This window comes from Puntigrus tetrazona, chromosome 15 (genome assembly GCF_018831695.1).
Source record: "Puntigrus tetrazona isolate hp1 chromosome 15, ASM1883169v1, whole genome shotgun sequence".
Lineage (NCBI taxonomy): Eukaryota > Metazoa > Chordata > Actinopteri > Cypriniformes > Cyprinidae > Puntigrus > Puntigrus tetrazona.
In genome coordinates, this window is record NC_056713.1 from 17,584,364 (window position 1) to 17,600,244 (window position 15,881).

Below are 15,881 nucleotides of genomic sequence, written 5' to 3' on the forward strand. Positions count from 1 at the left end.
TTGGGTGGAGTGTGTGTTCCCTGCCCAGAGTTTGTAAGTTTGTTTCTGTATGCATGTATGTGTGTGTGTGTGTGTGTGTGTTTGTGTGTTAGAGGCAGGTGAATAGCAGTCTCATTCAGAACTCACAGGGCTGCGTTTGTACCCATGATCCCTTGGGCTTTTCAGCAGCCTCTCTGAGAGGTGATTCTTCTCCCAGGGTTCATCAGGGAATGAAGGGCTCGCTGTGTTCACCCTCAGCCCCTGAACACTACCCTCTCTCCCTCCCTTTCCTGTGTGTCGAGTACTCACCAGGGACCGCCTTTCCTTCCTGCACTCATTACCGCAGCTCCCTCCTCTTTTCTCGCTGTCTTTGCATCTTGGATACACATTTAAGACACACTCACACAAAGTCCCTGCTTTCACCAAGACCACCTCCACACTCAGAATAACTTTCTCCTGAATATGCACCATGAAATACATGGCCTACATACAGTATTATGCACTAGTTGTATTTTTAGTTTGTGTATGTGGAGATTAATACATGCTCTCTTTTTTCAGTTGATCAGCACAATGAGTTCTCTGGCCGAATATTGCCTACCATCTATCTTGCGAACCCTGTTTGACTGGTACAAAAGACAGAATGGAGTTGACGATGAATCCCATGAGTACCGACCACGTTCAAATACAAAGTCCAAAAAGTGAGTCCCGTTAAAATATGGTAGAGTATGATATATTTAATTATATGCGTAATAGAGTTAGGTAATGCAAATCTGCCTTAAAATGCAACTATTGCAGAAGCTTCAAACAGCCATGATGCTCCAGAAGGAAAAACAATGCATTAAAAGCTGAACAGACCGAAGAAATGTGCTATTTTTTCTTATTTTGCCCCCTTTTTTTATTTTGTGCCACCCTTTAGAGGCTACAGGTGTCCCAGAAGACAAAATAAAGTAAATTAACCCTGATCTTCAAATAAAAAAAAAAAAATTCACCCCTCGGCTCTTAATGCATATTTTTTTTCTTCTGGAGCACCAATGAGCATTTGAACCTTCTATAATAGCTCTATATGAGGCCCTCAGTTGTACTCAGTTTGAAAAAATAGATCTCAAAATCTTTCAGTCATTGTTGGAAAGGGTTAAAAAGCACGAAAATGCTGGAAAAAACAAAGAATTTTGTGAACCTTGTGGAATTTTTCTGAAGAACAGCAGGGAGTTTAACGGTTCTCAGTTCCCAGTTTTGTGGGTATTTTTTTTATGTCTGTTAACATCTGAACCATATGTTTGTGAAGACAATTTCAGGATTTTTCAGCATTTATCTGAAGTAGAAATCTTTTATAACAGTAAGTATATTTACTGTGAATATTGATCACTTCAACACATCCTTGCTGAATAAAAGTATTGATTTCTTTCAAATATATATTTTTAAAAAGTCTTTCTGTGAGACTGCAATCCAATGTTGTCACTTGGCGTGATGACTTCTGTCTTAACTGGATGATTTGACACAATAGTGCCAGAATAGCCCAGTGACATCAGATAGCCAAGTGGGTGTTGAGTGACTCAGATGCTTCTGTGACTTGTGCTTCCTGTAGCTGTAGTGCAAAACTCCATTTCATCACAGAGAAATTATATTTTAGTCTGTGAATGTGTGAGAGGGTGGGAGCAAAATTGACTTACATAATCTGTTTACATTCTCTCTTTCCTAGTGATGAGCAGCAGAAAGATTATCTGCTGGAGAGGAGAGATCTGGCCATCGACTTCATCTTCTCTCTTGTGCTCATAGAGGTTCTCAAACAGGTAACACACACAGACCTTAAAGTAAACAAATATTTAGGAGTGATGCACAAGTTTGAGTCTGTGGCTCATCACCAAGGATTACCAAGGTTACTGCCTTGACAAACAATTAAAATGGTCTCAATCAGCTTCAAATTGCAAACAAAAAACTGGCCAATCAAAACCAAATTCTAAAATGTGATACTGTGTTTTTTTGTCCAGATGCCCCTCCACCCAGTTGTGGATGGTTTGGTCCATGAAGTCATTAATTTGGCTTTTAAGCACTTTAAATATAAAGAGGGGTAAGAGACTGGAAATTAGTAAAAAGTATAAATACATGTAAATTCATGCATCTGCATTACTATTTATACATATATATATTTTTTTATGACCAGGTATCATGGTCCCAACACTGCCAACATGCACATTGTAGCTGATCTCTATGCAGAAGTTATCGGAGTCTTAGCACAAGCAAAGTAAGTACTTGATCCAAGCAGTGACGAGCTGTGCTTTTTGAAATTTGCAGAAAAGATCTTCTAGATCTTCAGAAGTACATAGCTTTCAAGTGGTGTAAATTCTTAGCATTCTCTGTACGTAATTGTCATTCCTTTAATCTGTGTGATACTCTACAAAACAACTGTGCCTTTCTAATTGGTGAAGAACAGTTGCCTCTGAGCGTCTTTTATTTTCCTGGGTGAAATGTTTTGGGAAAATGTTTGTCTGCTGGTGTTTGATTGCTCAAGAGATGTTACCAGGCCTCTTGTTGTCTTTTTTGACAAATCAGGGTCTGACTTGTGACAGTGGCACCAGTGCTATGTTGTTTTTATGTTATTTTATCTTAATGGAAACATAGAAATTGAATTTTTTCTTTTTTTTTTTCGAACTTATATTTCATCTAACATATAATTGACTTAATTTCTCTTTGTAAGTGCTTGTGAAGAATAAAACCCTTGCCCACAATTTTTTTTTTGTAGATTTCCTGCTGTTAAAAAGAGGTTCACGAGTGAGCTAAAGGAGCTCCGTCAGAAGGAGCAGAGCCCATATGTGGTCCAAAGCACTATCAGCCTCATTATGGGTGTGAAGTTCTTCCGAGTGAAAATGTATCCTGTAGAGGAGTTTGAAGCCTCCTTTCAGTTCATGCAGGTAAATGTATATAGTCTATATAAAGTGTATAAAATGTATATAATATAAAGTCATTTATATAATCTTCCTTATACCAACCATAATACTTTGGTAGCCTTTTTATTTATTCATTTTGTTCATTTATGTAATGTTTAATTTATTACATTTATTTTAAATACATTTCAACAGAATATAGAGACTTCAATAAGGCTATAGTGATAAGCTCACTGATATTAGCTCTCAAGAATGTCAAGGCTAACAGTTTTTCTCAATGCTTTGCTCCTTTCTGTTACAGGAGTGTGCGCAGTATTTCCTGGAAGTGAAGGACAAAGACATCAAACATGCTTTGGCTGGACTCTTTGTGGAAATTCTAGTTCCTGTAGCAGCGGTTAGAGAAATGTTATAAAGTCAATTTTGTCAACACATGCAAAATTGATGTTATTTACAAGTCTTTTGAACATTACAAACCACTCACACATCATTGTAAATGACCTGTTGGTCCAGTAATTGTTTTAATAACTTATACAGCCATACATCACCTTTTTAATACTTACTTTAGTAGAAACATCTACAAATGCTTTGATCTTTATTATCATTTAATAGGCTGTCAAGAATGAGGTGAATGTTCCTTGTCTAAGAAACTTTGTGGAGAGCTTGTATGATAACACCTTGGACCTTTCAACAAGAAAGAAGCATTCTCTGGTTAGTCTGAATTTCATAAAATATAGTGTTTCATATGGTTATATGGCACTTTGGAAGCTATAGTATGTCCCATTCTCTATGTTTTTCAGGCTCTGTACCCACTAGTGACATGTCTGCTGTGTGTCAGCCAAAAGCAATTCTTCCTCAACAGATGGCATGTCTTCCTCAACAACTGCCTCTCCAATCTGAAGGTATGTAGTTCATTCCTTTATTCAACTCAAATGTGGCAACTGGTTTTCTCACTACACGAACTTCATCATTACAGAGCAAGGACCCTAAAATGGCACGGGTAGCACTAGAGTCTCTCTATCGACTTCTGTGGGTCTACATGATTCGCATCAAATGCGAGAGCAACACTGCGACGCAGGGGTAAGCACATCCGTGGTCTGCTGCTACTCGTATTGAACCATGTATTTAAAACCACAACTAAAACGGCCATATGAGACCCCTAGAGACAAGCTGTGGGTAGGCTCGCAGTACACTGATTTTACATAATATGGTCAATCTTGTGAATGCCGGCTTTCTTGGTGGAGTTCTAAAGGGCTGAAAAAAAAACTAAAATCAAAACAATTCTGTACCCTACCCCTCCCATGACCGTCAGTCCAATGAACCCGGGGTGTGACCGCACCCCTCAGCCCTTCTCAGTGGCAGCGAGTAAACAAGCAATCCATTACAGACATCGTGCCTCAGGCGGAGGGGTAATTACTGACAGTGCTGCCAGAAATGGGTGGAGAAAGGAGAAAGGCAGAAAGGAGGCTGGTGGTCATGGGTGATGGGTGTTGGAACGCCAAGATTGTCCGCTGGGAATCGAAAGCTTGGCAAACGAAACCATATACACACCCATATTTGATCTTCAGGGCTAGAGAATTTAACAAGTGTAGGTGTCTTATGCAGCTAATCCATACTAGATCGATCGGAATTAATGTAATAAATGGTTGACGTTGTTTGGGAAAGGGTGTACATGTACTTAGAGGATTTCAACACCAGAAGGGGAAGTTGCGGTGATAGTTTTTAAACTATGAGCTTTCTTAATAGCACACTGTACTACAAAGTGAACACTGAATACATTTTAGAAACTGTTTGATCTATGGAACAGAACAGATTTTATATAATATGCGACCTAAAAAGTAATATAATGTATTTTTACATTTTTATTTAGGTTTTGTTTTATCCTAAATATTTAAACCTTTGGCAGTTTGTTTAAATATGTAATATAAATAGTTTGATTCCATAAACAGACATCAGTTTCTTCAGTTTGATGTTTATTTCAGCAAGGATGAATTAAACAGGTTAAAGGGAAGGCAACGACTTTCGTAATTTCACAATTAATTTTTTAATGAATATTCAATCAGCGCAGCTGTTCCCAACATTGATAATAAGGAAAAAGCGTTTTAAAATATTAAAATGATTTTAAAAGGATTGTATAAATGAAATATTTATAGTGCTGTCAAACGGTTAATTGTGATTAATCGCATCCAAACAATTTCACAATATGACTAATTTACTGTATTTTTGATCAAGTAACTGCAGTCTTGTTGAGCATAAGAGACTTCTTTCAAAAACATTAAATTAACTCACCAAACTTATTTAAGAAGGCATATTAAATATCTAAAGCTTGGGAGGGGAGGTTAGTTCTGGAACCACAAAGATCATAAAATGCTCAAATTAGGCAGGAAAACTGGTGTTGGGTCAGCTAGCAGTTCTTGCAATGTATTTAAAGAGATGTATTGCATTATAGCAAGTCATAAATATCAGAAAACTTGGCTCTGCATGCCACATACCAAACTGTGACTTAGTTTGTAACCACTATGAATAAGCCCAAAGAGGCCCTACCTCACTTAAAAATAAATTTCACAAATAAGCCGGGCTCAGGTCTGCCACTGTAATGCAACACAAATTATAACAAGCTATCTGTGTCGCTGTGCTCTGACCTTCTTTTTGTATATGTACATGCCAAATTCTATACTTATCATCGGTAAACACTGTGATTTTGTCCCAACAGCCGCCTCAACTCTATTGTGACCACCCTGTTCCCTAAAGGATCCCGCAGCGTTGTACCTAAAGACATGCCTCTCAATATATTTGTCAAGATTATCCAGTTTATTGCACAGGTAAGTTAAATATCAGACAGATCTAAAGCTAAAACCTCAATAATAATCTGCTTTTAAACCACGGTAGAAGACCTAATTCTCGTTTGTTGTGAAAACAGAGCAAGGATTTAGAGTTGTTGGCGAAACAAATGTGCAGTGACAGCTAGATTCCCGTCGTTATTTTGCAGGAGGGCATATATTTAGTGTTCCTGATACAGCATGTGCTAAAATATTTACATTTTGCATACTGCATCTTTGCATTTCCTCATTCTTCTTTTATTTTACAGGAAAGACTTGATTTCGCAATGAAAGAAGTCATTTTTGACCTGCTGTGTGTTGGGAAACCTGCAAAAGCCTTTAGTCTTAATCCAGAGGTAAAGTATTGTCAAATTACAGAATGCAGTAGGTTTATCTCAGTGTTATGGCACTCATATCTTGATTTCTTGTTCTGTAGAGAATGAATATTGGTCTCAGAGCATTCCTGGTTATTGCTGACAAGCTGCAGCAGAAAGACGGTGATCCTCCGATGCCAAACACAGGGGCGACGCTCCCTTCTGGAAACACACTACGAGTCAAAAAGACATTCCTGAGCAAGCCTCTGACTGAAGATGAGGCCAAAGTCATAGGTGAGTTCATCTGTTGTGTAGAAATAGTTTCTATAAAATCTAAATATAAATAATGACAATATAAATACATAATAAAATGTAAATAAACACTGTTTAGGTGAGTGTTGTTGTTTTTTGCACTGAATAATAATGTAAATAAATATTGTTTTTTAAATACATTTAGCAAACTTCTCAAGGAAAACATGTTGCCAAAATTTTTTAAAACAATATATTTATTATTCAGAACTCAAAAAAATGTTTAATCCCACTTTATATAAGGTGGCCTTAACTACTATATACTTACATTTAATTTAATCATTTGGTACAATGCACTTTTTTGTGTACGTACATGTGTTGGCATTGTACTTTTATTTATATGTAATCACATCTATAACTAATTTCTCCTTAACCTACCTTGTGACCAAAAATTTTTATGGTATATGAATAATATTAATGCAAGAAAGATTTGAAAACTATTTAATTTTTTCAGTCATTTAATTTAAATTATATAACACATTTTTTTGCGATTTCTGCTTAGTTGTTTATTTGTGGATCATTTTTGGCAAAAGTTTTAAAATTTTCCAAAGACTTTTTTTATGTATTTATTTTTATTATTTTTATTATTATTTTTATTGTTTTTTACTGTTAACAATAAATAAAATAATCCGTTAACCTTTTTTTATATAATAAAATAGCATAGCAAAAAATTTCAAGAAGTTTTTTGTAGACTGGTAATTTTTCACTGGAAAAAAATCTGGTGAAAAAATCACCAAAAAAAGTATCCAAAAAAAGTTATGTGTGAGCAAAGTAAGTAAGTTTTAGTATAATACAATTACTAGAATTTTGGGAGAAAGAAAATCCTTTCTGGGTTAACATGGGCGAAAACAAAATTAGAGAAATGCAATGTTTGACCTTTAACATCAAGAAGGTTAATTATCTTCTTGATCATATTTCCCATGAACATGCCAGTCTTTTACGTTTTGCATTGTTTCAACCATCAGGAATGTCCCTCTATTACCCCCAAGTGAGGAAAGCTTTAGACAACATCCTCAGACACTTGGATAAAGAGGTTGGCCGCTGCATGATGCTGAGTAATGCGCAGATGCTGAATAAGGAACCTGAGGATATGATTACGTATGTCACAAACACACACATGTCTCTGTATCTGATACTCTCCACGCACCTGCCTGACCCATCAACCCAAATTCCAACTAAGCTTGAGCTTCTCAGTGTACTGTTTGAGCTTATGTGACCTCTCTCTATACTGACAGGGGCGAGAGGAAACCCAAGATTGACCTCTTTAGGACATGCATGGCCGCCATTCCACGCATCATTCCCGATGGCATGTCCAAGTCAGAGCTCATAGACCTTTTGGCACGGTAAGTGTGTATATATGTTCATTGCATGAATGAGCGTGTAAGCAGGATGCATTTGCTTCAACGAATTGCCCGATGGTCAGGTTTCCTGAAAGCTTCAGTAACATGATCCCTCCCAACCCCAGAGCTCGAATAGGATGTCCCTGTGCAATCTGAGTCAGGGCTGGTCTAATCAGACTTAATTCTTCTTGTTCAAGCCATTAGGTCAGCCAGCTAGTTCAGAGTAAAGTTGATCCGTCTGTGAACTTCCTTTAAGGGAGCTGGAGGAAGTTCTGCTTTGTTATGGAACATCTTGGAAAGTAGGCAGATTATTCATGAAGATTGGTGCATGATACTATTTTGATACTTATAGAAATATTTTAGGAACACTAAAACCATTAAACAACGTTTTTTGCTTCTTTAAATAAAACAATCATGAAATTGAAATAAAAGTAGTTGTCAAGGCATTTTCTTTTAACTTGAACTACAAAAATAACTAAAACTAAAACTGAAATAAAAAATTATAGACATATAGACGATATAGACATATTTGAAAAAATGTATTAAAATGCCAAAAAATTATGTAATTCTATAAAAACCATAAGCAAAATAAATATAATATTTAAAATAATATTAGTGGTACTAAAATAATGCTTTTATGTAGATAGAAAACATTAAATGCAGGTATATTTTTTTATAATAAAATTAAATGAAAATATGTATGAAATAATGTTCCACCATCATTCAGCATAACAAATTGGCTTCTCCTTTTTAAAATATATGAAAGAATAATTGATCATACTACATTTTATTATATTTTAAAATAAATAAACACTTTTCTCTCAGTAGATATAACCTAGTGATTTGAAGGATAGTGACAAAGATTGGTAAAAAAAAACAAAAATTACAGTTCATTTTTTGAGGGGCTGCATAGTGCCTTTTAATATTATCTAATGATTCTTGACAAGAATGATTGTGTATAAACCTTTTTTCATCTTTGACAAATATTTTTTTTTTTTTCTGTCTTTTAACTGGCAGGTTAACCATCCATATGGATGATGAACTGCGCCTGATAGCCCAGAATTCCCTGCAGAGTCTGCTGGTGGATTTCTCAGATTGGAGAGAGGAAGTGCTTTTGGGTTACTGCAGCTTCCTGCTCCGAGAGGTTCAGGACACACACCAAACCCTGCTGGACTCCTCACTTAAACTTCTGCTTCAGTTGCTTACACAGTGGAAACTAGCCCTTCTGAGCACCAGCAAGACCCTCGACACATCAAAGATCTGCTCCACTGAAGTAAGTGGCAAGAAAAAACTTCATAAGATCTCTAATGTCCGAGACGTTTCTTCTGGAAAGCAAATGAAAAATTATATAAAATGTATAATATAAAATAAAAAGTAACAAAAACGTTAACATAATATAATATTATATATATATATATATATATATATATATATATATATATATATATATATATATATATATATATATATAATATGTGTTTGTGCTCTTTAGTTGTTACAGAGTAGCTCTAGCTCCAGGCTGCCTGCTGAACGGGCGCCTCACTCCACAGTCCTGCATGCTGTTGAGGGTCTTGCTTTAGTGCTGCTGTGCTCCTGCCAGACAGCTACGCGAAAAGTAGCTGTGTCCATCCTTCGAGAGGTCCGCCAAATCTTTCTCACTATCGGGCAGACTGAGGTAAGGGCCGCTTGGAGCCTGACTTGATCAGATTCTGGCTTTTATGTATACATCCACTCATTTATGGTGGAACATGGTATTTTTTCTGCACAGGAAGATGAAAGGCCCATGTTAGATGTACTGGACCAGCTGAGCCCAGTGGTGCTCGAGAGCTTTGCCCACGTGGCAGTGGCTGACTCGGTGAGTGCCTCTCTGTTCGGTCCTTTGTGGTTTCGCTCACATGTGAGTCTCGTTGGACTTCTACAAAGTGTCTTCTGTTCTGAGTTTATAAGAAAGCCTGTTTTACTTCCCTGAGTGTATTAAGTGATGACTTACATAAACAATAATTTCTAAATCACACAGATACTGGATGGCAATACTAAATTGGTACATTAAAGAGCATAGATACATTTAGTTTTTTGTGTAATGCTCCAGAATTCTTTAAAAAACTGGTTACTTCGACCAGTTTTCATTCATTTCGCTGTTGAGTTCTCTATAAGTGGCCACTATGATCTCTTTCCCTCTGCAGGCGTCCCTCCCCGCTGGGCAGCATGCAGATCTGCAGTGGCTGGTGGAGTGGAATGGATCTCTGGTCGGCAGCCACTATGACGTCCGTAGCCCGTCTCGTGTGTGGATCTTGGCACAGTCTCTGAAGGAACCCTGGGCTCTGTGCCTCTTCAGCCTTCTGAGACAGGAGTACCTGCCCAAGCACTGCCCCACAGCACTCAGCTACGCCTGGCCCTACGCCTTTACCCGCCTGCAGCTCCTCATGCCTTTACTTGAGCCCAGGTGAGGGATCGATAAAATATTTACTGTAAGGGTTTTCTGACCTTTCAAACTTTCTCCTACATCTATATGTATCATTGAGTGGTCAGTGATTTGATTTGTCTGCATTGTTGCTCTAATTAATGCAGCGGCCTGATAGGTTATGTAAGCATTTACATCTAATTGACCAGGCTTTAACCTTAAAGTGCAGGAGGAGCTTGTTAGGCATTTACTTGATCTCTATCTTTAAATTTAAGCTCTTAATGGCTTCCCATAGCCACTTTTTACTATGATGCTGCACTTGCTGCAAGTGGTTCTGCTTCTGATAGCAGACTCTGTACAGTCCTATTTAGGTTACTCTTCTTTTTATATACAGTATAAAATAAAATAAAATAAAATATGATATTAATTAATCAATCAAATGTTTATAAAATGCATTAAATTGACCAGAAGTGACAGAAAAGACATTGTTTGATTTGCTTATTTTTCACTTTACATCAGTCAGTTCATTCAAATGTTTTCAACTTTTAGCAACCCTATTAACGCCAAGAAGACAAGCTCGGCTGGTTCTGCCGACACCTACCTTTCTCTCTGGAGAAACTATCTGATTCTGTGTTTTGGTGTGGCCAAACCCAGCATCATGAGCCCGGGTCATCTTCGAGCTTCCACCCCTGAGATCATCACTCCCAGTACAGACAGCAACAGCAGCTATGACAACAAGGTGGGTGGGGCTTTTTATGCATCACGCACCAGTCATGTCTACAGTCATACGCCCCACTCTATCATTCACTGACTTGATGAAATCATTGATCGCCATCTTATTCTTTAGATCCTCGGCACCCCTTCTGTGGCCTGGCTTCTGAAGCAGTTGGTCCCTCTGATGCGTTCAGAAAGCATTGAAATCACAGAGTCTTTGGTGCTCGGATTTGGCCGCACAAACTCACTCGTTTTCAGGTATTATGTAGCAAATATATGAATGTTTAAGATCTCTAATGATGTGACTGATGTAAACATTTAGGTGGGTCAGATTCCTACAAGATGCTACATACTAATAGTAGAAAATACACTCATTTTTGATTATCACACATCACAACATAGCGTGTTTTATTACTTTTCTATGTGTCATGTAAGTTCAGGTAGGATGTGAGCAACATCTGATGTTCACATTCTAGGCATACCTCTGTTTTTCACTTGTCAGGGTTTTTGAATTCCTTTGATAAGTCGATGCACAAACACTGTATGCTTATATTTATGACACCATAAATGGCCAGGTAAGAGCCAGTTAAAATTAAAATGCCAGTCATGGAACAATGTTCAGTTTACTGTATATATATATATATATATATATATATATATATATATATATATATAGGTAGGTTTAGGTGTAGGGTTGGTGTAGGACAATAATACATGCAGTCTGTACAGTATCAAAACTATTACACCTATGGTATGTCCCCATAAAACATGGAAACATGGTGTTTGTGTGTGTGTGTGTGTGTGTTTTCACTTGGCCTTCTGACACCATTTCAAAATCTCGACAACCATTTTTCCAAAGCAGTGATCATATGTCATATTACATTAGTTATGTCTGCTTGTTTCAGTTCTTGGAATCCTAAAAAGTATTTATGGGAAAAGAGCAATTACTGCTATATAAACCTTGGCAGCGCAGTATTGATTCTTCTTTAGCATTATTGATTTTATATTTGTTTTGTCTCGAACAGAGAGCTTGTTGAGGAACTGCATCCTTTGATGAAGGAAGCTTTGGAAAGAAGACCTGAGGTCAGTTACAGTATACATATATTTATACTTTTTTTGTTTGATTGTTCAATAAGATCAGCTGGTATGTGCCATAACTTCTAAATGGCCGCTAAAGCAATGCACACATGACTTAACTTGCGCGGATAAAAAAATATAGTAATACAGTACAGGGTTCGTACTAACACCTTAAAATGACAGATTTGTAAAAATATTTTAAGTTCTTATAGTAATTTTTCTCATTAATGTGTCCTCTAGAATAAAAAACGGAGAGAGAGAAGAGATCTGCTGAGACTCCAGCTTCTCAGGATCTTTGAGCTGCTGGCGGATGCCGGTGTCATCAGTGACAGGTGAGAATGATGTTATTATTATGTATCCCGTTCTTTGGACTCCTCCATTGTGTCTCATTTTGAAGGCTAGAAAACATGAAATGATCCCTGTCTCTCTGTCTCTCAGCACTAATGGAGCTCTGGAACGTGATACTCTGGCCCTGGGCGCTCTCTTTCTTGAGTATGTGGACCTGACCCGGATGCTTCTGGAAGCTGAGAATGACAAAGACATGGAGATTCTCAAAGACATCCGAGCTCACTTCAGCGCCATGGTGGCCAACCTCATACAGTGTGTCCCAGGTGAAGAGGAAGACATCTCACAACCTCAGTATACAATTCATGTCAACACATAATCAAAATGTAGCCCATTTAAATTCTTCATACACATTCTTGTTTGTGCACAACACATTAAATTCATAAATTGTCATAATGTAGTTTTTTCTACTTTAAATATTTATTCCTCATGTTAAATAATGACATCATATGTGATGGTCATAAAGTTATATCTCGCTCTGGGAAGTGATCCACATTTTCTTTGTTTAGGAAATGGAATCCATTGCTAGGTTACAGTGTATTCAGTCACAGGACTCCTGACGTCAGTCTTGATTTAGACTACCCAATGGAGACGCTGCCTAAAATAGCTGTAGATTAGATCAAGAGCCACTTCATGGGCAAATGATGAGTCACACAGTGGCCAGTCATTTTGCCTGTTCTTTCTTATTGGAAAACCAAACTTAAAGCATAAGGTTTTTAAATTGTTTATAAATTGTTAAGCTACTATCACAAAATAATTTTTCATGAAGGGGTTTTATGTTTTTATATATATATATATATATATATATATTTTTTTAATCTAATAAAATATCTCCTTGTTTCTTTTTGTTTCATAGTGCATCATCGGCGTTTCCTCTTCCCTCAGCAAAGCCTTCGGCACCATCTCTTCATCCTTTTCAGCCAATGGGCTGGACCCTTCAGTATCATGTTCACGCCCCTTGATCGCTATAGTGACCGGAACCATCAGATTACTCGATATCAGTATTGTGCTCTTAAGGTAGTACAGACTATATTTATATAATATCTAATTTTATATGTCATTATATATCAATGCTTTAGATATATAAAAAGATGTATATTTTTCATAACACATACTGTTTTTAGAAGTTTGGGGATGGAGCCTATTTATTTGATCAAAATACGGTAAAAATGTTAAATTGTAAAATAATGTTGCATTTGTAAATAACTGTAATCTATTTGAATATCAAAATACAATAAAAACCTATTTATTTGATTCAGTAAAACAATACGGTCACATGATTTGGTGAAAGAGTCTTTACCTCCTAAATTAATTTAATGCATTCCTGCTGAATAGTGAATTATTTTCAAAATATATATTTCATTTGTGTTTATTTATATATACATAATAAATATACAAAGTACACACATGCAGTATATTATCTTACTGACCCCAAACTTTAAACAGTAGTGGCAAAATGTTTCAGAATGTCAAAAAGTAGTTAAAGTAAAGCATTACAGTAAATAATACATTTAAAATAAACTTTTAAATCTTTACATATGTATTTATTTGGAATCTGCATATGAAAGCAATTGCCTGAATTGATGTTTTACACCGGCTCTAATTTAAACCACTGTTTGTGTTGCTAATCCAGACGCAGACATATACTTCACTAATTTTATCTCCAAAGGTCTACTTTTAGACCAGGAAGCGATGTAGTCATTTACAGTGCAAGACCTCAGTGTTGACATACATGCCAAAAAGACTAATGTGGGTCCACTACATGACAAATGAGTCCATTTGTGATGACAGTGCATGTGTGCTCTGTTTTGTCTACGGGAACCCTGTACTCCTAATGTAAGCTCTGTGCAAACTGACAACATGCAAACCTCACATCAGGTTTGTTCAGGTTAGGATTTCTGGAAAAATTACACCCACCTCTAAAGCTATATTGTTTACGCGTGTACTTGTAGCTTCTTGTATTGCCGTGTAAGATTGTAAGATGATCATATATAATGTTGTAGCATTTGTAAAAGGTGTGTAATTTCAAGACCCCGGCGTCATTAAAACACACAAACGTCCAGAACATGATATGAGTCCTGTGAGCCTCTTCCCTGTTTCTTTGAAGTATACTTTTTTTTTTTGTTTCGTTGGACACGATAGGACATGATTTCCTCAAAACAGGAAATTCCAAGTTTTGCATGAAAGCTTTGCATGAAAGAATGTTGTTTTTTCTTCCTTTCATAGGCCATGTCGACTGTGCTTTGTTGTGGCCCCGTGTTCGACAACGTAGGGCTCTCTCCTGATGGCTACCTCTATAAGTGGCTGGATAACATCCTTGGCTGTCAGGATCTGCGGGTATGCAGCCAAACACTATGAAACAACATGACCTACATGCGTCCTCAATCACTCTTTCAGTGTTGATAGCGCTAAAACCAACACAACCATCTTTGAAAACGGTTCTCAAAACGTGCCTTTTGACCCAGTGTAAATTGGCTCAGGGACTGTTTATAAGATAAGCCACTTTTCTTAGAAGTCTCTAACTCTCTATTTCTCGGCTTGTGAATGAGTGATATTTTGTTTTCATTGTTTTGCAAATGTTGGTTCTTGAAGTGAAAGTCTGGCTTTGTGCCTTGAAATGTTTTTTGTGGAGTTAGAACAAGGCACTACCATTCAAAAGTTAGGGATGAGTAAGGTTTCTCAAATGTGTTTGATGAATAGAAAGCTTAAAAGAAGAGTGCATTTTTGAAATAGAAATACTGTTATGAACGTTTTTGTGACCTTGTTTCTGTACCGTAGTGGTTTTGTGTCAACGTTCACATCAATGGGTAGCATACGTGATCTTTTGATCCGATCCTCTTCAGGTGCATCAGCTAGGCTGTGAGGTTGTGGTTCTTCTGCTGGAACTTAACCCAGATCAGGTGAATCTGTTTAACTGGGCCGTGGACCGATGTTACACCGGCTCCTGCCAGCTGGCCTCTGGTTGCTTCAAAGCCATCGCCACTGTCTGTGGTAGCAGGTAAGCCGGGAATTTACCAGTTTAATGTTAACTGTGAACTGTTTAAAAGTTTTTTACGTTTGTGAATGAACTTCAGCAATAATACTGTACAACAGTAGTACAATATTACACTTTACACTTTTTTTGTATTTTACACTTCTTTTGTATTTTGTTACATTATGAATGTGTTTACATTACTTTTTATTAATTTAATAAATCATTCAATTTAATGAAATTATATATATATATATATATATATATATATATATATATATATATATATATATATATATATAATTAAAAATTTAAACCTTTAGTGTAACATTTATACAATTTAGTGCTCTCAAACAATCATTATTAATCGCATACAAAATAAAAGTTTTTGTTTACATATTATATTTATTAAGTATACATACATACATGCATGTTTATATTTAAGAAAAATGTTACATTTATATATATTAAATATTTTATATACAATATAATGGTTTATGAATATCAATATATAAACATGTAAATGCAAGTAAACATTTTCAAAATATGTGCTGTATGTGTCACTTTTGCTCAACAAAGCAGACAATTAAGACGAAGATAATGCAAAAACAAATCCACAGCGGCTTCAGGTGAACACAAGGTCAACATTCACATGAAGTACACAATACCAGACGATAAACAAACTTATATAGGGGAGGTGAATTATTATAATTATGAGACACACCTTGACATA

At 36.5% G+C, this 15,881-nt stretch overlaps 1 protein-coding gene across 9 annotated transcripts in view; it reads left to right on the forward strand.

Moving 5' to 3' along the window:
- Positions 1-15,881, forward strand: part of frya (furry homolog a (Drosophila)) — a 50,630-nt gene that overhangs the window by 11,939 nt on the left and 22,810 nt on the right. For all 9 annotated transcript variants that reach the window (XM_043258454.1, XM_043258455.1, XM_043258457.1 and 6 more), the window contains exons 4-29: positions 538-677; positions 1,679-1,769; positions 1,968-2,047; positions 2,141-2,221; positions 2,720-2,888; positions 3,163-3,255; positions 3,471-3,569; positions 3,659-3,760; positions 3,835-3,938; positions 5,572-5,680; positions 5,947-6,033; positions 6,114-6,285; positions 7,266-7,398; positions 7,536-7,643; positions 8,658-8,913; positions 9,133-9,315; positions 9,409-9,495; positions 9,824-10,083; positions 10,591-10,780; positions 10,889-11,013; positions 11,781-11,838; positions 12,073-12,164; positions 12,271-12,443; positions 13,034-13,194; positions 14,404-14,514; positions 15,021-15,175. In XM_043258454.1, coding sequence (XP_043114389.1) covers positions 538-677; positions 1,679-1,769; positions 1,968-2,047; positions 2,141-2,221; positions 2,720-2,888; positions 3,163-3,255; positions 3,471-3,569; positions 3,659-3,760; positions 3,835-3,938; positions 5,572-5,680; positions 5,947-6,033; positions 6,114-6,285; positions 7,266-7,398; positions 7,536-7,643; positions 8,658-8,913; positions 9,133-9,315; positions 9,409-9,495; positions 9,824-10,083; positions 10,591-10,780; positions 10,889-11,013; positions 11,781-11,838; positions 12,073-12,164; positions 12,271-12,443; positions 13,034-13,194; positions 14,404-14,514; positions 15,021-15,175 — 3,419 coding nt within the window. The remainder of the gene's footprint in view (positions 1-537; positions 678-1,678; positions 1,770-1,967; positions 2,048-2,140; positions 2,222-2,719; positions 2,889-3,162; positions 3,256-3,470; positions 3,570-3,658; positions 3,761-3,834; positions 3,939-5,571; positions 5,681-5,946; positions 6,034-6,113; positions 6,286-7,265; positions 7,399-7,535; positions 7,644-8,657; positions 8,914-9,132; positions 9,316-9,408; positions 9,496-9,823; positions 10,084-10,590; positions 10,781-10,888; positions 11,014-11,780; positions 11,839-12,072; positions 12,165-12,270; positions 12,444-13,033; positions 13,195-14,403; positions 14,515-15,020; positions 15,176-15,881) is intronic.